The sequence below is a fragment of the Chinchilla lanigera genome, unplaced genomic scaffold (assembly GCF_000276665.1).
Source record: "Chinchilla lanigera isolate Chin_1 unplaced genomic scaffold, ChiLan1.0 scaffold00049, whole genome shotgun sequence".
NCBI lineage: Eukaryota > Metazoa > Chordata > Mammalia > Rodentia > Chinchillidae > Chinchilla > Chinchilla lanigera.
The window spans coordinates 12,134,505-12,155,600 of NW_004955450.1; the positions used below are offsets into that span (position 1 = coordinate 12,134,505).

At 39.9% G+C, this 21,096-nt stretch overlaps 1 protein-coding gene across 2 annotated transcripts; it reads right to left on the minus strand.

Moving 5' to 3' along the window:
• Positions 1–5,544: 5,544 nt before the first annotated feature.
• Positions 5,545–21,096, minus strand: Lactb (lactamase, beta; the record flags this gene model as incomplete). 2 transcript variants are annotated; one of them, XM_013519043.1, is given in 6 exon segments in its annotated part: positions 5,545–6,425; positions 15,825–15,990; positions 17,459–17,810; positions 18,204–18,394; positions 20,421–20,487; positions 21,023–21,096. In XM_013519043.1, coding segments are annotated over 6 exon segments (1,376 nt in total), but the record flags the coding sequence as incomplete, so codon positions are not given.

Below are 21,096 nucleotides of genomic sequence, written 5' to 3' on the forward strand. Positions count from 1 at the left end.
TCTTTCTTTCTTTCTTTCTTTCCTTTTCTTTCTGTACTGGGAATCAAACTCAGGACCTTATGCTTACCAGGAAGGCACTGGGCCACTGACCTATACCCACAGCTGGGGCATCTCAATCCTGTAGTAAGCTAGTCTGGCTTCCGTATGTGGCACACCTGGAGTAGCGTCCTCAGAGAAGGAAAACAGAAGCTTCAAGGTCTTGTAAAGCCAAACAGCAGGAACTTATGCAACATTATTTCCACTACATTCTATGGGTGAGACCGAGTCAATGCCAGCCCAGCTTTAAGTGGGTGGGGAAATAGCTCCACCTTTGGAGGGAAAGAGCAGCAAAATCACTTTGCAAAATTGTAGGGACAATGGAATGGGAAAAAATTGTGACCACTGAGTAATGTGCTCCCCTTGGGAGAACGACAGCATTTACTGGGGTTATCCACTGTCTGATCCATGATCACGTTCACGATCAAGTCTCTGGATACGCATATGTGGCTGCAAGTCTCTGTTTTCCATGATCTGAATCAGCATGAAGGGGAAATGTAAAGGAAAAACTGACAGACCAACATATAAAAATATGCCTGGCTTCATTAACAGTAGGTAAATCCAAATAAAAATCGTACCAGTTTTCCATTCATTATATAGTAAAGATGTCAAAGAGAGGTTAAAATGTTGCTGTACAAACAACAGTGTTAAGTTCAACCACATAAAATTGTCCATATTCAAGTGTTTTTGACATATAAGAGCAGCAACTTTATATAGGTCAACCAAGAAAATGATTCCTTACAGCATGGACTATTACATAAAAAGCATGCATTAAAAAAAGAATGGATGGTGGTGCACGCCTGTAATCCCAGCACTCGGGAGGCTGAGGCAGGAGGATCGTTGCGAGTTCGAGACCAGCCTGGGCTACAAAGTGAGCTCAAGGCCAGCCTGAACTGCATAGTGAGACCTTGTCTCAAAAAAACAAACCAAAAAAAACAAAAAAAAAAAAGAATGGATTGCAGTGTGGTTGTGATAGGTAATGTTTTAAGCATTACAATAAACTGGATTTCTATGAATTAACCAGATCACAAAAAGAAATCTTAAAGGATTATAGAAAACATGTATGCTATGACTTTGTGCAAAAGTAAGTACGAATATTATGTATCAGACATGGATACACATATGTGGCTGTGAAAGAATCTGACAGTGAAGGCGGAGGACACACCCTGGCTCCTGGTGGCACTTGGCTGGTAGGCAAAAGAAGTTGGGCAATAGTTAAAAGGGTCTTCAGCCTTATCTGACATCTTGTTTTTTATTATTTTTAATGAAGAAAATTTGGCTAAAGGTTAACACTTTAAATTCTGAGTACTAGAGCCAGGCCTGGTGGTGAATGCCTGTAATCCCAGCATTCTGGGAAGCAGGGGCAGGAGGGTTGCAAGTTTGAGATCATCCTGGGCAACTTAGTGAGAGTATGTCTAAAAGTAAGTAAATAAATATATAAAAAAGAAAGTTTTAAAAAAAGGCTTTGGGTTTAATCCCTAGTGCTGGGGATGGGGGCATATTTGGAAATGGGTATTATTCATGTGAGTCTTTTGTGTATATAAAATTTCACAAGACAAAAGATCATTTTGACACAAGAAAAGTAAAGTAAAACATTTGTAGCTAATGAGCATCTGGACAGACTGTGGGTTTTGGTGACAAAACACAAGAACAACAAAACAAAAACATAACACCTCCAAAACACAAAAAACTTGAGTTTTTTTCTTCCTCATATTAAAGGTCAGTCACCCCTGAGACATAATACCACTTTGGGAGATAAGGGACTTCATCATCACCGTTTCTGACAGAATTAGTCACAATGAAGATATGTAAGGCAAATTCTTCATGGGGGCGTCCTGTGAACCCTTGATGTTTGTGTTACTTCATTTGCTGAGAAGGTTCACAGTTCCCAGAGCTTCGACAAGAACCCTAAAAAAATCTTAACAAACGTTAGTCTAACTTCACAGGGCTCTTCACACTCTGTGGACCCTCCTGAACCTCTGGCTCGGCCCCACTGCACTTCTCTCTGATGATCACACAGTTCTCCTCCTTCATCCTCTCTCCAGTTAAACAGCAGCTCTTCGGTGGCCCCAGGCCTCTGGTCTTTCAGTCTGTGGTCCGTGTGCAGAGGCTCAACGACTTCCTTACATTGGTATCACATGGTTGAATTAAAAAGCTGTATCATTTTGTATGGCAATTTTTTGTGTGTGTGTGTTCTTTCTGAGACAGGGTCTCGCTATGCAGTTCAGGCTGGCCTTGAGCTTACTTTGTAGCCCAGGCTGCCCTCAAACTCACAACGATCTTTCTGCCTCAGCCTCCTGAGTGCTGGGATTACAGGTGTGCGCCACCACGCCCAGCTCTGTATGACAAATTTAAAAACTTACACTACTTTGATTTGATTTCAATCACAATATCCAGTGCACATTTAAATTTGAAAATAATATTAAAAGAAGACATGGCATTTTTATGTTTATTAAAGAGGGTATGGACTGAAAAATATGAAAACATGACTATAAGACCTAGAGATGAGGACAAGCCAGAAAGAAATGGGATGAAATGGATATGCTTTAAAGGGCTGCTTTTCAATTCAGCCAACTCAGAAACATCCTTTACTTTCATAAATTGGAAAGTGAGGAAACAGACATAGGGAACAGAACTACAGAAAAATCTTATTAGAGTGTATAAAAGCCTTGACCTCTCGAGTTTTCCTGACTTCAGTGGCGAGCTAACAGTCTTTAGTATACACCATCTATGGCTGCTGCAACAAAATATCTAATGCCAACACTATAACACACCATCTGCAGAGCCAGTCTCCAAGATGGCGCCCGACGAGGTCCAACTTCTGGTATTCAAGCTTTCGCACAGTCCTCTGCCACACTGAATCAGGGTTGGGCTCTTTGACCAATAGAATTTGACATATGTGGTGGCATATGACTCCAAAGGCTGGACAGTTCTCTTTCAAATCACTCACTCTGAGGGAAACAATAGCACCATCAAGCTGACCTATGGTGGGAAACCAGTATCTCCAAAACCCATCAAGAACAGAGGTCTCTCACATGAGAGAGTCATCATGCGTCATATACCTCACAGTGCTAAACCTTCCGATCAATGAAGCTCCTTCCAACAGCCCTAGAAGAAACTCTGAGCTGCAACCATCCAACTAAGTTGCCCCTACATGTCTGAAACCCAGAAACTGTGAGATCACTTTTGGGATAATTTTTATGTAGGTATTGGTAACTGCTATACACTATACTAAAGCGAAGTGCTCAGACACAAAAGGCCGCGTAATGCATGATTCCACTCGCACAAAACATCCAAAATGGGCAAATCTAAAGAGATAGAAAGTCAATTGGTTGCCAGAGGCTGGAAGGAGAAAATAGGGGGCCAATGATGATAGGTATAAGGCTCTATTTTTATTTTCAGTGAAAATGTTTGGAAATTAGATAATGATAATGACTAAAATCTTGTGAGTATACAGTACCACAGAACTCTTGTATACTTTAAAGTTTAAAGGGCTACTTATTGTAAATGAACTGTGAATTACCTGAAATATATGTGAGTACCAGGGCAGTAGGTGGAAGTTGGAGTGTTGGTGAAAATCTGAGGGGCCCTGGAGAAAACCGCTTAGAATCTGGGATGGTCTTTGAAGATGCTACACATGTGGACTTCGGGAACCCAAAGAAACTCTTGGGAAACTGGAGGAAAGGGGGATTCATGTTAGTAGTGGCCCGAAGTGTAGCAACACTACTGCTTCTAGCACAGAAAATAGAAAATGTGCCTCAAGAACTGGGGTGAGAGCCAGGTGTGGTAGCGCACGCCTATAATCCCAGCACTCAGGAGGCAGAGACAGGAGGATTGTTGCGAGTTCAAGTCCAGCCTGGGCTACAAACTGAGCTCAAGGCCAGCCTGAACTGCATTGCGAGACCCTGTCTCAAGAAGATAAAAAAAAAAAAAGAACTGGGGTGACCTAGATGGGATTTCCAGGCCTAGTGCTGAATGTGTCTCCTGGATTCTTTTTGCTCCTTATACTAACATGCAACAAAGAATAAGATAAAGGAAGATAAAAAGGGAATCAATGATTGCTTTTTAAAATTCTCAGATCTTCCAATGACAACTGATGTTAAAACTAAGAAATTGCTTCAAGGCAAAGATAAAATCTAGGGCACTTCCAGAAAAACACGGTCTCAAGTTAATACCAAATTAGACAAGAGGTTCATTTTGAATGGGTTTTGAGGCATAGTTGTTGTCTACCGGCATGAACATCAATGAGATTTTCATGATATTCACATTTTTAAAAACCATGTTGGCAGAAGCACTGCTAATTAGACTGAAAGGACAAAGTACAAAGAGGCCTTTGCACCCCCAGATTTCTACAAACAGGAAACAGGCTGCAAAAAACCACTCAGCTGGAAACCACGCTACCTTTCAGGAACAAAGAATAACTCAGAGGACAAAGCCAAGAGTCCAGAGAACATAGCCGAGAGCCAAGAGCCATTCCCAAGACTTGAGTACTAATCAAGGAGCTTACGTCTCACGGGATTTTAGAACTGCTGTGAACTCTCATGTCTTCCACTTCTGCGCTTTTTAACAGGAGGGTCTAGAGAAATTATCCTACATCTGTTTTGCTTTTTCTTTTTTGGTACTGGGGATCGAACTCAGGACCTTGTGTTTACCAAGCAGGTGCTTATGCCACCGAGCTATATCCCCGGTCTCCTGTTTTTCTATTGTAAGTAGTACCTGTGGGGGCAAATAACTTGTCTTTAGTTTACCGGTCTTGAATTATTGGATGTACGGACCACCACCAAGAGGGTAATCCCTCCGACATTCTATCAGGTCCCACATGACTTACTGAACGTGGCAAAGTATGTGAATTCCGAGGCTACCTTATACAACAGATTTAGTTCTGCACTTGCTCATGCGCTGCCTCTCTGTCATCTGCTCTGGGTGATGACAGCTGCCCCGGCATTAACATACTCAGGCAGCGCTACAGAGGCCCATGCAGTGACAAACTGAGACCTCCTGCTAATCACCAGCCATGGGACTGACTCCAGGCACATGGGCGAGCCACCTGGGAAGCATCCCGCTGTTAGACCACTGCAGCACCTTGTCTGCAAGTTTCTCAGAGGCTGCACCACCCTTAGAGGCTGTTCCTGAACCTTAGAAGCTGGGAGATGAAAAGCATTTGTTCATTGAAGCTGCAATAGATAACTAAAATATCCTTTCTCGTGTGTGTGTGTGTGTGTGTGTGTGTGTGTGTGTGTGTGTGTGTGTGCGTAGGGGGGTGGTTAAAGGAGATTGAACCTATGCCACTTCTTTCATGGAGCTACCTCCCCAACTCTTTGTATTTTTTGAGACAAGGTGTTGGTAAGTTTCCAAGACAGGACTGGAACTTGCATTCCCCTTGCCTTAGCCATCCTCAGTGCTGGGATAGGCACCACCACACCCAGCCATTTCTCATAATCTTGACTCTGCTGCTATGTTAAAAGGTCAATATGGAATGGTATTTTTCTCTATTACACATCTAAAAAGTACGTTTTTATCAGAATATTTTATTTCAAGAGTTAATACTTTTTCAAAAATTAGAAACAATAGCTACTTCCCTGAGTATAAAGAACTAATTCTACAATAAAAGACAATTACAAAATTAAGCAATTAGAGGTACATAATTTTCTGCATTCATTATACTGTTACAAATTTATTCTTAAAAAGCGCATGTATTTTGTTTTGTTTTGTTTTGTTTTGTTTTTGGTACCCAGAATCGAACTCAGGACGTTGCGCTTGCCAGGCAGGCGCTTGTGCTGCTGAGCTATATCCCCGGCAAGCGCATGTATTCTGGAAGTTTAATACTTCAAAATGTTTATCTTGCACCTGTAATGTTACGGTATCAGTTCGATCTGTCTTTATCAAATTCCAGGGCAATCTTTAAAGCAGTGCTATTGAGGCCAACAGACTGCATGTTACAGATGATGGAAACAATTACTCCTCTCGGGGGAACCTTGTCATTTATGGTCTCTGCGTCCAGCTCTTCGGGAAGGACCAGCAGGACGCTACTGGCACCCACTGCACCTCCAGTATGGGAGGCGTAATGCCGCTGCTTCCTACAAGAACCATGTGTCTGCTTCTTTTCTACCACGCCCCATGCCATTGCGTATTTACCGTCTTTATCCCAAGACATCTCTGTGTTAGGGACAGGTGTCCACATCATCACCATCGTTTCCGGTTGGAGATATCCAGGTAAAAGATTTTCATGTGAGTTCTTGAACAGCCCGACTTGGTAACTGTAGAGCATTGCATTCCCAAATTTCAGAAGGTCACCCACGGTGGACAGAAACCCACCGCCAGCCCATTTATAGGAGTTATCCACGTAAGGCGTGTTGACAAGGCGTTTCTTTTTATTGTAAACATAAAATCTGAAATGAAATCAGAATGGTCATTAAAAATTCAATAACCTATTGCTGACTTTACATATGATAACGAATAGGAAAATATACACGAGACAGATGGTATTTCAATTCAGAGATCATATATTAACTACATATTTTTAAAAAATTAATTAATTAATTTTTGAGACAGGGTTTCACTCTATAATTCAGGCTGGACATGAACTCACTATGTAGCCCAGGCTGGCCTTGAACTTGTTGCAATCCTCTTGCCTGAACCAGAGGCATGCACCACCATGCCCAGCTCACAGTAACTGTAAATAACCACTAATTTTCAGTATGATTCAGCAACGAGTGATGCATAGGTAACTGAGTAATCTACTTATCTTGTGAATTAAAGCATAGGGAGTATTTGTTTGCTACTGGAATTGCTTGCCTGTGCTGAGTGTTATCAAACTTTTTTTTTTTTCCGGTACCGGGAATCAAACTCACGACCCTGCACTTGCCAGGTAGGCGTTGTATCGCTGAGCTAAATCCCCAGCCCCCTATCAAATTTTTAATACCTACAAAAATGTGCCAATTAAAGCCAGGTGTGGTGGTACACACCTTTAACCCCAGCACTTGAAAGGCTGAGGCAAGAGTATCACCAAGAGTTCGAGGCCAGCCTGAACTACATAGCAAGACCCTGTCTCAAAAAACCAATAAATAAATAAGTTAAATTAAAGTTAAAAAGTACCAATTAACATTATACAGTGTATTTGTCCTGTGCACACGGAGCAACACTTAAAGTTTAGTAGACAGGCCTAGTGCTTGGGGTCATAGTTGAATCGTACCAAAGTGAATCTCCAACTAAAAAAGTATGCACACCGTGATGTTTAGAAGTAAGCTCAATACTTTAAATGATTAGATTTCTGGGATAAAAATACTATATAAATACCACGTACAATGATGTGACATGACACTTTATCTGTGCAGGGAGAGAGGCTGGAGCTAGCAAGCCTCCACTTGTATCCCAACTTTCACCCCTGTGAGCACCGCTTGTTTTATTTGGTTAATGTATGCCACACATTGTTCTAAGAAGTATGTAAATATAAACTAATTTGTTCTTGCAACAACGTTGTAAGGTAGGTGTTATTATAAACTCCTATTTTTACAGGGTAATAAGGTCACACAGCTTTAAGTGGCAGAGTTGGATTTAAGCCCTTTTTTAAATCTGCCATTTTTATTGCCTCTCTGCTTCAGCATCCTAATTTGTAAAATGTGAGAATACTTTTCAGAGTTTGAAAAACATATATAATGCACTGTGTATACTGAAATAATATATTTCATTACAAATTACATTCCTCTTATTTCTTTATAATGCAGTTAAAACACTATGTGTGCTTTTATTAGCTATGACTCTCAATGAAGTATGTTAAAGGTGTTATGAAATATTTGTTAAACTGAAGACCAGCAGGTCTACAGCAACACAACTTAGATCTCACAAAATCTTGCTTTTCCATACCAGACTTAGGTATACTTTTTTCTATTTACAAAGACAAGCTAGCTCTTCTTGGTATTATGGCTCAATACCATGGCCTAAAACTAACGTATTTTAAATATATCCCCTGTGAGCGCTCCCTGTAACTTTGTAGCCCATCACACTGTTTTACTGTCTTCTCATCAGTATGACATTCTCACTTGTTTACATGTTTGGCTGTCTCCTCCCATACATGTAAGGTTCCCAAGGGCAGAAGGCTTGTGAACTGTGTTTATTGAGGAGTGTTCCACCTAGAACAGTGCCTGCCCTTCAGTCAGTGCTCCCTAAATACGCGGAATACACAGAAACGTCACTGCTGGCCAGTACTTCACAAGACACCTTGCAAGGCACAGGAGATGAGAAAAGCCCACAACTCTGCTGCTCTCCAGGGGTTAATGGTCCTGATGACAACCTTTAATTAAATATAAAGCACCAAATTAATCACCTGAGGATTCTGTTAAAATGCAGATTCTGCTTTAGAAGACCCCAAATTCTGCATTTCTAACAAGTTGGGCTGCTTTTTATCCTTTTTTTTTTTGAGACAGGGTCTCACTATGCAGTTCAGGCTGACTTGAGCTCACTTTGTAGCCCAGGCTGGCCTCGAACTAGCAAAGATCCTCCTGCCTCAGCCTCCCGAGTGCTGTGATTACAAGCGTGCGCCACCATGCCGCTTCTGGGCCGCCTTTTTAGCAACAGGCTGTGGGGTGACTCCTTGGAGGGAAGTGAGGGCCCAGCACCGTGAGCATGTGCACTGCTGAAAGGGGAGCCCGCAGCGGGCAAGCTGAGGAGCCAGGAGCCAGGGTGGCTGAGGCAGAGAGCTTGAGAGAGCAAGCGGCAATGTGAGAGGAGCAGACATGAGACAAGGGACGGATGGCAAAGGATCTTTGGTGCCAGGCTAAGAACTTCAGTCCTTCACTGAGTTCACAAAATGCTCGCTTCCTCCAAGGGAGGAAGGTCCTTGCCATAGCTCCCAGCTACCATCTCTTCTCTGTCTTCACCTTCTCTACTTCACATGAAGTAGTCCACACTCTTTCCAGGTGCTCACCCTTTCTCTTCATTCTTGTTTTTGAGACAGGCGGGGCTTGAACTCATGCCGATGCTCCGGCCTCAGCCTCCCAAGTGCTGCAATTACACTAACGTGTGTTCCTCCACCCCCGGCTGGAGGGACCCTTCAGTTCCCTCTTCGCAGCCCTCATCTGATCTCAGCTCTGCAGCCCCGTGACCAGCACTTCCCTGCAGGTCATGGGGTTCTTTCAGCTCCCTTCCGGCCCTCACCCGTACCATTCTTTACGTGTCCAGTAAACAGCGGTCCAGCTGTACCAGGTCTCCTCTTCTGCAGAGATAACTAAAATCGCCTCTGCAACACAGTCTCTACTTCACACTGAGGACTGCATTTCCTGCTGACATGAACAATTTTCCAATTTGGTTTGAGAAAAGGAATGAATTTCTATTTATCTGAATCATGTCTGTCTCTTCCCTCCCCAAATTATTCCTTCCTTCAAAATTCACAACTTTTGAGGGATCCAGGCAAATACAGTTTGAAAAATGACTACTTCCAAAATTTTTACATGTGTCCTAGAAGTTCAAGTCATAATACTTGTTGAAGCATAATAACCGGCCGTTAGAAAAGGGGTGGGCCACAGCGTGTGCCTGAAGAATTAAAACAAAGTCTACAGAGGACCTTCGTCTACTCTTTCAAGAACATATGATTTAACACACGGCCTTTGCATGTCTAAAACCTAACATGTCTAAAACAGAATCTCTTCCAGCACTTCTCGTCATGTTTCCTCTGTCCTTTACATCCTCATAATAGAGACTGTGGTGGGCTCTCTTCCCTGCAACTCTCACATTCAATAGCAAGTTAAATCCTCTTTACTCAATCTCTGTTTTGCGCCTTACCTTCTCTCTTTCTTCTGTTCCTGGGGCCCCTCCCACATGTATTTTACACACGTATACTTTCCCCCTCTACTCTGATTACACTTGCAATGCCACCAATCTAGCATCTAAAAGAACCTACACAGTAGATATATGTGTTCTGACTGAGATATATATTTCTTGTTTGTTTGGGTTTTTTTTGCTTTTTTTCCGGCACCGGGAATCGAATTCACAACCTTGTGCTTGCCAGGCAGGCACTGTGCCACTGACCTAAATCTCCAGCCCTGAGATATTTATTTCTTAGAGTGAACTTCAAGCTTGTTTAATGCAGAATAACCAATATTTTTGGCTAATAATCAGCTTTATGTAACTTCCCTTTAATAGTAAAGCATTTCAAATCACTTGTATTAAGGTTGGGAATTAGGGTCCTTTAGCCATTCCTCCTTCAAATATAAAAATATGGAGGATTCTAGACTTTAATCTCTTTGTTCTTTTAGATAGAAAACTAATCAGTAGCTTTTCATGAAAATAATTTTGTTCAGCTGAATAATAAACTTTACTATTTCAAACTCCTAGGCAATTTCTGTTTAACACAACGGAATACAGATGTAGTTCTTGAGTAGGTTACTGGGACATCTGTGTAACTGAGTACTGATGGGGTGATACCAGATGACAGCCTCTTCCTCCTCACCTTGGAATCTCCAGAGTTTGCATAAGAACGTTATATAACCATAGACCTTTACGTCTACAGATGTGGAAATTCAAAACACCTTTATTTTAAAAATTCTTCTTAAATGCCTTTACAAACAAGTATATGTCACTTTGTATCTTATTGTTACGAGAAGTTCAAGAACTCAGAATTTAAAACGGGTATTGTAAGAGCCGGGAACACAGCTCAGTGGAAGAGCACTTGCCTGTCACGTGCGAGGCTCTAGGTTCAATCCCCAGAACCACAGAAACCCAAACCCCAAACAACAGGACAACATAAAAAAAATTTTTTTTAAGACAGGGTCTTATTACATGGTTGAGGCTGGCCTTGAACTCACTATGTAGCCTAGACTAGCCTAAATTCACATCAGTCCTGGTGGGATTATAGATGGGCACCACAACACCCGCCCATAAAATGCATATTATAAAAGCCAATCCCACTTTAGCATTTACCATTAGTATTTAAGCTCACCCAATAATATAGTATCTCTGAACTAAAAGCCTAAAAAAGTTTGATAAGGAACAATACTTAATTCTGGAAGACATTAAAAAATAAAAGAAGGTAAAGGCCATATCTGTATTATCAAAATACATCAGAAAATATTCATTTAGTATACTTAGTACAGAAAATATTCATTTTAGTACATCAAATTATAAAACTACAGACTTTTTCTTTGTGGTGCTCTGCCACTAAGCTACATCCCCTGCCCCAAAGTAGAGATTTCTGCCACAAGCAGTATGCCAAACACATATAAAATATTAACAAGGCTAATGTACTAAGGATTTAGCTGTCAGCAAACTATCTTTCAATAGCAAGAGCACTGACTATAGTCCCGTGTGGATGTTTACTTAAAGACTTATTTCATTTACTTGCCTATAGAGAATGTATTTGTTATACACAAATGATACTTTTTTTTCCCATAAGGAATCCATTCATGTTTGAGAAAATCTGTTTTACTCAGGACAATGTACTCAGCTAAACACAGGTTTCCTTGCCTCCCTTACATCTAAGAGTGGTCTTATGGCTAAAACGCTGACCAAAAAAATAAGATATATTTTGAGGTGGGATTCTTGGGAAAATACTTTAAATGGGTGACAGACATTAAGTAGTACTATTTTAAATATATATATATATATACACACATATATATATAATATGATTAAAAAGATAATATTTTCTCTTGGGATATAAAAATTCCATAGAGGCTCAGTTAGTGTATATTATAAACAGATTATGATTATGCTCAAGAAGTCAGTTGGAAACATTTCATTTTGTAGGAAACGCTACCACAAAACAAATGCATAGAAAACATGTGGTCACTAAATCTTTATGTTTTTGGGGTATGTATCTTTGAAAAAAATGTTTTTACACCCTGAACTCCCCCCAAAACCTTTAAATTCCTTTAAAATAATTATTACAAAAAAACCCCAAGAATTAGAATCAAGTATTAGAGTTCAAAATAGATACTGTATCAAATAAAATAAAAAACAAAGCAAATAGGCAGTGATATTTTCTTGTTTTCTGGTTGTTTTTAATTGAGCATGGCTTTGCTCAGTTACTCAGGTTTGCCTCAAATTTTTGATCTTCCAGCCTAAAATGAATCAACTACCATGTTAGAATCATGGTGGTGATTCGGTCCTATAGAAGATAAAAAACCCAACAACCAACCAACCAATTAACCTCAGAGTTGAGAGGAAGCTTCAGCACTACAAATATAAAATTTCTCCTTCGGACCGAATGAACACACAAACGTGAGCATGTAAGTGCTGTGGAATAATATGCTGGTGGGGACGGCCACAAAATCCACTTTCTTCTCCCTTAATAAAAGAGCCACAGCAAGGAGCACGCCTGCTCAGCTAGCAACATTTCCTAGCTTCTCTTGTCACTAAGTGAGATCAGATGGTTGTTTCTATCACTGGAAAGTGAACAGAAAGAAAGTGAAATACTTTCAAGTCTGGATCTTACAGTACTGAGCATATCCTCCTCCAATCCTTTTCTCTTTTCAGAAGCTGGGACACCAGTGGGGACACAACTGAGTTTCTAACACACACATGGGACAGAGAGGCTGTAAGATCCAGGTCCCCAAGGGCTTGCATGGAGTGGCACCATCTGCCAACCTGAAGTGCTCCCCTCATGAACGTCACCTGAGAGAAGTAGCCTTTGACTTTCTTCCAGTCACTGTCTTTTTGTGTCTTTTTCTACATCAGCCTAGTCTTTGTCCTAAATTTTCGTATTTATCCTGGTTACATGCAATGCTGTTATTATTCTCCGTTCTGCTTTGTATTATTAAAAAGAAAGGAAAAAAAAGAGAATTGTTGGTATTCAACCCGTGAAATGGACTTTTCAACTCAGTAGCTGACCACTATACTAGGGGGAAAACAGAGTAAAAGGAAAAAGAATAAAGAACATAAACATTTAGCAAACTGAATAATCCTAAGCATAAACAACCAAGAGATACGCAAACTGGTCAGTTAACACTTGACATAAATTCCCTGTCATTAGTCATCTTTCTGAACTAAAACTTTCAAATGAATTTAAAAAGTAAAACAATTTTTTTTCATTTGCTAACACTTTAGTTTTTTTCTTTTTTTTTTTTCATTTTCTGGTGTATTGAAATCTCCCTCTTATCAAATAAGTTCATTTTTTTGTAATTTAATGAAATAATTTTAAAATTCAAATATTTCTATGAGTGGTTTTAAAGTTTATCAGTTTAAACAAGGAACCCTATGTATCTGGTTCACATTATTTTAATCCTGTCTTATTTCAACTGAACTTTTACAATTTTTAGCATTTTCAGGGTTGTGCTTCAGTTACTTTGATGACGTAAATTAGTACTTAAAACTCTAATTTTATAGAAAATTCCATAACATAAACTATAAACTAAATTTTAAAATATTAAAAGGCTAAAACTCTGACTAAATCCTTTTTTAATTGTCCAAAATCAAACCATGTTCCCTCTTAGGACAAAAATCCTAGTTCTAGTTCAAAATTCATCAAATTGTTTTGAACCCATTAATTATATTAAAATCTGCATGGACACTTTGCCTAGGATTCTGCTTGAAATCCAAGTCAAATTTACATATATTAACATGATATTTAATATGTAAAAGCTGTAAAAGAAGACTGTAATTATGTAGCCCAGGCTGACTTTGTTTTTTTTTTTTGTTTTTTTTTGTTTTTTCTCCGGTACCGGGAACCGAACTCATAACCTTGCGCTTGCCAGGCAGGCGCTTTTGCTGCTGAGCTAAATCCCCAGCCCCCCAGGCTGACTTTGAATTTGAGATCTTCTGGCCACAGTCTCCCAAGAGCTGGGATTACAAATGTTTGGCAATACATCCAGGAGCTCAAATGTTTTAAATCTTAATCCTTATAATTAAAATATGCCTAAAGATGCCTCATTATAAAACAATTCTTTAAACTCAGATATATATTAAATGTTTATTTTACTTAGGTAGAACTTACTACTGTGGTATTTTCATAATATACCACATTAGTATTAGGTAGAACTTAATACTGTGATATTTTCATAATATACCACAAATCTCTTATTAATGGGCAGTGGTAGGGGCCTACATAATCCACATAAGGACATTTAAATGTTTACTATTGATACATAAAATTCCTTGATTTAAAAATATTGCTAATATAAGTAAGCAACCTAATAATCACTTACCCTTGCACAATTTTAATATTTTATATGCTTATCATTTCCAAAGCAAGATACTAAATAATGCCTGTGACAGATTATGACCCACTGACTGAAATATAAATCCAAAGTGCATAGTGGTATAAATCAATACAGGAGAGGGCAAAGAACTTCTTTTTTGTGTGTTTTGTTTTGTTTTGAGACAGGGTCTTATTATGCAGTTCAGGCCAGCCTTGAACTCACTGTGTAGCCCAGATTGGCCTTGAACTAGTAACCGTTCTCCTGGCTCAACCTCCCGAGTGCTGGGATTACAGGAGTGCACCACCACGCTCGGCCAAGAACTTCTTATACTGGAATGCCAACTAACAAACACCAAATCAATGATGGAATTAGAAAGTCATCTGGCAAGCATTACTGTAATAAGTGAGTCAGTCGTGAATCATCAATGGATGCAAGAACAAGTAGAAAGTTTAATGAGAAACTGGATTTTTATATAGTATCTCCCCAAAATACATTTATTAAGAACAAAGGGAAAAAATAGTAACTCTACAGTGCAGAAAACTGACAGGTATCACCTCAACAAAGCCATTAAAATAGCATCATTAATAATGGGACAAACTGATAGCACACACGTTCTGAGATGTAACTTAAATATAAATAGGATCCACAGTTGGTCCCTAAACTAGAACTTTTTTTCTAAAAAGAACATTATTAGAGCCAGGGATGTAGCTCAATAGCACAGTGCCTGCCTGGCAAGCACAAGGTCCTAAGTTCGATTCCCAGTACCACGCTCCCCCCCGCCCCCCGCAAAAAAGGAACATTACCGTAATAACTGGCAAAATTACAATATATGGTATAGATCTGATTAAACCACTGTGTCAATGTCAATTCCTTGAATGTCATTGTTTTTAGAAAATAGGGTATCATACTTGGTTCAGAAAAAAATAGAGCAGATAATGCAGATGTGGTACAACAGTAACATTTGGTCAATCTGGTTGAAGTGTATATGTGAATACTTTTCACTATTCTTACAACTTTTCTGTAATTGTGAAATTATTTCAAAATAAACATTAAACCAGTTAAAAACAGTAAAAGGCAAACAAGCAAAACAGGCTAAAATGTAAGAAGAAATGATTGAAGAGTAAAATACAAGTACAATTTTGGCGTAATTGTTCATGAGCTTCTTTTTTTGTTTTGTTTTTTTCTGGTACCAGGAATTGAACTCATGACCTTATGCTTGCCAGGTAGGCACTGTGCTGCTGAGCTAAATCCCCAAGCTCTTGTTCATGAGCTTCTTATTGCTTTTAGATAAGCATCATGGGGTACTTTACAAACACGTTTTATTTCCATGATTTTACTGTATTTTATTTACTTTTTTGGTTTTTTTGAGACAGGGTTCTCACTATGCAGTTCAGGCTGGCCTGGAGCTCATTATGGTGCCCAGGCTGACCTCAAACTTGCAGCAATCCTTCTGCCTCTGCCTCCTGAGGGCTGGGATTACAGACGTGCACCACCACATCCAGTTCCCTCATTTTACAGATGGAATAATAAGACATTCAATAAAGCTCCCAAAACATGGTAAATTTGTTTTGGAACGGAGAAAAGAGAAAGTTTATGTCTAATTGGTAACACAGCATTAAGATGCGATATAGCTAGACACAGCGGGAAGCATTCATTTACCTTGCTCGGTTGTAAATCACAGGCTCGTTTTCTTCCTGCACAGTTGTCAGCATGTCCAAGTCGTGGAATATTTTCTGCATATAGTCCAAATACTTATATCCTGAAGCTCTTTCTACTATGGCTGCCAGGAGGGTATAGCCAAAAGTTGAATACAAAAACTGACTACCTTGAGACATCATTGCAAGGAGGGGAAAAAAAAAAAAGAAAGTGTTTGATAATTATTCAAAAAGTGAAAACTGTTTGCTCACTAAAAGTAGCTAAACCTTTAAAGCTCAAATATTTTCCTTCAGCATTTGGAAAAAGATCACAAATGATACATCAACAAATGCAGCTAACTTTGTAATGGCCTTGCTTATTTCATCTTCTTAACATTAGAAAAAAAATGATGATCAGTATATTTACTTAAAAATTCACATGAATGTGTTCCTTTCTTTGATAAAAATATAAACAAATACATCCTACCTCAAAACAAAACACAAAAATCATTCAAACTGACAAGGGGAAAGAAAGCATATTCTTGAGTAAGTTGCCTTGTCCTCAACTGTGTACTATCCATAGTGTGAGGTATGAGTTCTGATTTTAATAAAATATGTGAGCATAAAAACTTTGCTTCAGATACACACTGAAGTATAAATATATATTTATATATATTATTTCAAATATACAACCTTGTATCACTTTGGCTTCTGGAACTAAAGATTTTATGATCTGTACTAAATATGCTAGTTAACCTTATTTTTAAAGACAAAATCCATAATCATATTCAAATCTATTCCAGGGTCTTGCGATGTAGGCCAGGCTGGCCTCGAACTTGCTATGTCGCCCAGGCTGGTCTTTAAACTCATAATCCTCCTGCCTCAGTTTCTCAAATTCTGGATTACAGATATGTGCCCCCATCCTCAGTCAACACTACTTTCTTTTTTTTTTTTTTTTTGAGGCAAGGTCTCACTGTGTAGCCCAGGCTGGCCTTGCACTCGTGTTGAGCCTCCTGCTGGAGCCTCCCAAGTGCTAGGATTATAGGCGTGGTCCACCATGCCTGCTCAACACTAATTTCTGGAAAGAATGAAAGCACAAAAAATACTAGCAATACTTTATCCTTTCCACTTTGGACTAGGTTTTATTTGCAGAATTATTTTTCCAACATTTCCATATAATTTTCTATGAGTATGTATTTTTTACTTTTACTTTTGTTTTGGCAATAGGGATTGAACTGTGGGGACACTGAGGTAATCTATCTATCTATCTATCTATCTATCTATCTACTTACCTACCTACCTACCTACCCACCTACCTATTTTGAGACACAGTCTCACTGGGTTACCCAAACCTGGCCTCAAACTTGTGCAATCTTCCTGCCTCAGCCTCCTAGGAAACTAGAGTTCCAAGTGTGCAGCACCACCCCTGGCTTCCACGAATACCTTGATACTGAGAATCCTCTAATGACTGGGTAGCCTTCCATGATGATAAACCTAAACAACCAAGTGCCTAAGTGAAACGGTTTGTTAGAAATCACAGACAAAAAGGCAGGTACCGGACTGGCCCCTACCAAAATTAGCAACCACACTGAATTTTAAGATTTCCTGAAAATCAACACTTCAATTAGGACTTTGTTAAAAGATGGTATTAACACTCACCAGGCTTAAAGAACAATGGATCATTTTTAAATAATCTTAAGGATTCAATCGAATTTTCAAACTTTTCTTTCAAATATAATTCCCCTTGTTCAAAATCATTTTTTTTCTTGCCCGGTTTTGAATTCCGGCATTTGGCTTCATTGTCTGGCTCTGTCTTAGCTTTCACAAAGTCATCCTTTTCATTACTTTTGCCTCCTTTTTCTTTGAATTCTTTTTCTTGGTCAGGTGCCAGTGTCCCTCTCATCATAATCAAGGCTTTGTAAGCCTTCTCCTCTTTCACCTTTTTCATGTCTTTTTCATAATGACGAATTCCACTTAAATGGGAAATTAGCAATCTCGTTGTAACAGAGACCTAATTGTAAAAACATGAAAATTAAATTACAGTATTAAACTGTACAATCACCAGTTAATAACCTTTGAGTGAAGGCCTTACCAACATTTTCTGTTTTGAAATGGGCTGGAAAATGTCACGCACAGGCCCTTATCTTTTTTTTTTTTTTTCTCCTGTATTGGGAATTGAACTCACAACCTTGCACTTGCCAGGCAGGCGCTGTGCCGCTGAGCTAAATCTCCAGCCCTCGTACAGACCCTTATCTTAATATTTCAGAAAAATACCCACCAGATTATCATCTGTATTTTAAAAAATCCATGAACAAAAACTGAAGTCGAAGTGAAGAACCCTATGAAACAATTAAGTAGAGTTTTAACATAACACGCCGCTAGTAAAATAAATTGAGTTGCCTACCTTTTCACCCTCGTACTCTTTTTCTGGGAATTCAGGAACATAGTGTTGCACTGGAACATCAAGATCCAGTTTCCCTGCTTCCCACAATTTGGCAAGAGCAACCATGGTGAGGCTCTTGCTGATGCTGGCAATTCTCATGACGGTCTCTGGCTTACATGGTACACGGTTCTCAATATCTGCATAACCTAGGCCTTAGGGGAAAAAAGGAAAAAGTCTCTATTAATAGCTTCGTGGTCAAACACACCTTCAAAAACTGAAATCATCTTATCTTAAAAGATCCTCTGTATTTATCTAAAGGAAACAGGATATCCCATTTCCAAAAGTTAATTAAAACTGGACACGTAAGGATGAGAACCTCAGCAACACTGAACAGTAAGTCTAACAATTTAACCATACAACTAAATTGAAATTGTACCACGTGCACTTTTTCACCTGATTCAGACACTCATTTTTCTTAGCTTAGCTTGACAATTTCTTTATTCTACATTTTTAATAAATAACATCCTTTAAATAAAACATCATCATTCTTTGGATTGTATTCATCTTGATTTTTGAGTGAGTTTCACTGAATTCCCTAAAATAGCCACTCAATAAAAACAAACATGAAGAGATCTGCAAATCCAGCTGACCACCAATTTCATTTGGCTGCAAATCAGAAGAAAAACTATGTACTACAGAGCTTCTAGAAAAATTTTTGTTTGGTTTTCATGTTCTGCACAGGGTACAAGAGTGTCTTATGAAGACATAAGACGAGACATAAGAACGTAAGTCTGAAGGCAACCCATTTGGGACCCCTCCTGTCTCACAGGAGCTCTTTTTATTCCCCAATAAATCTCCCTACTCTTAAAAAAAAAAAAAAGAACATAAGTCTGAAAAGAAAGATAAGGAGTACAATGACTTTTTTTAAAACTGGAAGTATGTATTATGCTGAAAATATCTGTAGAAAAACAAAGCCCTTGCCAGGTGTGGTGGCACAAGCCTGTAATCCCAGCACTCAGGAGGCAGAGGCAGGAGGATCATCATTGTGAGCTGGAGGCCAGCCTGGGTTACATAGTGAGTTCAAGGCCAGCCTGAACTACAGAGTGAGACCCTGTCTCAAAAAATTAAAAAAAAGAAGAAAAAGTCTTCACCCATTGAGTTTATGTTCATTAAACCGAGTACAAAATTTTTTTACAAATTAGGTGTAGGTGCCCTACTTCTTCCATCAAATTTTCCTAAAATTGCTACTTTCTTTAAATGAGATCTAACATGTCATTTACTAAAAGTAAGATTCCTAAAAGCCTGGGTAAGTAACTGGATCCACTGCTGTGCAATGAAGAAGTTATGTTACAAACTGTGCTTTGATAAAAGTATTATAAAATTTAAAAACAATAAAAAAGATAAAAGCACCATAAAATGAATATGCCACTTAACCCCTGTACCTGGTAAAGATGGTAATAAATTAACCATAAACTCATTAAGGATAAGGAATACTGTGTATCCCTATTATTCAGTACAGTGCCTTTTCCATAACAGAAGACTCGGCCGGGTGTGGTGGCGCACGCCTGTAATCCCAGCACTTGGGAGGCTGAGGCAGGAGGATCATTGCAAGTTCGAGACCAGCCTGGGCTACAAAGTGAGCTCAAGTTCAGCCTGAACTGCACAGGGAGACTTGTCTCAAAAATACAAAAAAATAAAATAAAAATAAAAAAATATAAGAATCATGGACTGAATTTGACAAGAAAAATATAGAAATTCTAAAATTTTAATCTTCCCACTTTAAGTGCTACCAGATAAATACGCAATATTGGATATTTGATAGCTTAATGGAAAGCTCTCTATATAACTTTCAGGCTAATAAATCCAATCCTATGAGAAAAGTGAGGGGAGAAGCCATTTTTAAGACTCCAATTATTTTATTAGTTACATTTTAATCATTTATTTTTGATGCTGGGGATTGAACCCAGGGCCTCAAACATGCTAAGTACACACTCTACTCTGATCCACACCTCCAGCCCTATTAGTTGCATTTTAAATTTTGCTGAGATTTAAAAAAACAACAAAAAAATTCTTGGGTTCTTCGTTCTATAGACATACTGTCTCTACAGTATGTATCACTTTATGTAAACTGTAGACTGTAGAAGGTTCATCGGATTCACTCCAACCAGCAAAACGTCAGTATTTTATTTAGCAGCTAGCACTAAACAAGTAACTAAGTTAACACATTTCTGAGCCCACCTTCTGACCAGACTTCTCTTCCATCTACAGAAACTCCAACCACTATGCCGGGTGCGCCCACCTCATCCTAAGAGCGAAGGGGAGAAGACGGAAAAGTTGAAAGACAGGCTGAATCACCTCGCACGCCTCCAAAAGCTCTCAATGTGGGCGTGCCAGGAACAGCCCTCCCCACCACGCCCTCTCGACAAAGACCACGCCCACCAGGGAAACGCCCACGGGAGGCGTCCACGCCCACTGGGGAGTTCCGCCCACCCGGTAAAAAGACCACGCCCACCGGAGAAAGTTCCGCCCACTCAGTAAGACCACGCCCCCTGGAGCTGCCCACGCCGCCCGGTTTCCTGGCCGCTAACCGCAAAGGGTGCGTGCCCTCGGAACACTGGCGGGACAGGGCGGTCCCCCGGCCGGGAGGTGATCTCACCCCCGACTTGGGCAACCCCGACTTGGGCAACCTCGAGAGGGTGACCGTGGCCGGGCGTCGGGAAATGGCAAGTCCTTCTCGGAGGCCCGCCCGCCACCGCCCGGGCGGGGGCGGCTGTGCCCCCCGCTCCCAGGACCCCGAGGAGCCGCGTTCCGGGGTGACCGGGACGGCGCCCGCCGCCCACCTTGATCCTGTGCAGCAGGTCGCGGCTGCTCTCGATGGCTCTGGCGAAGCGCCCGGCGGGGGGCGGCGCGGGCG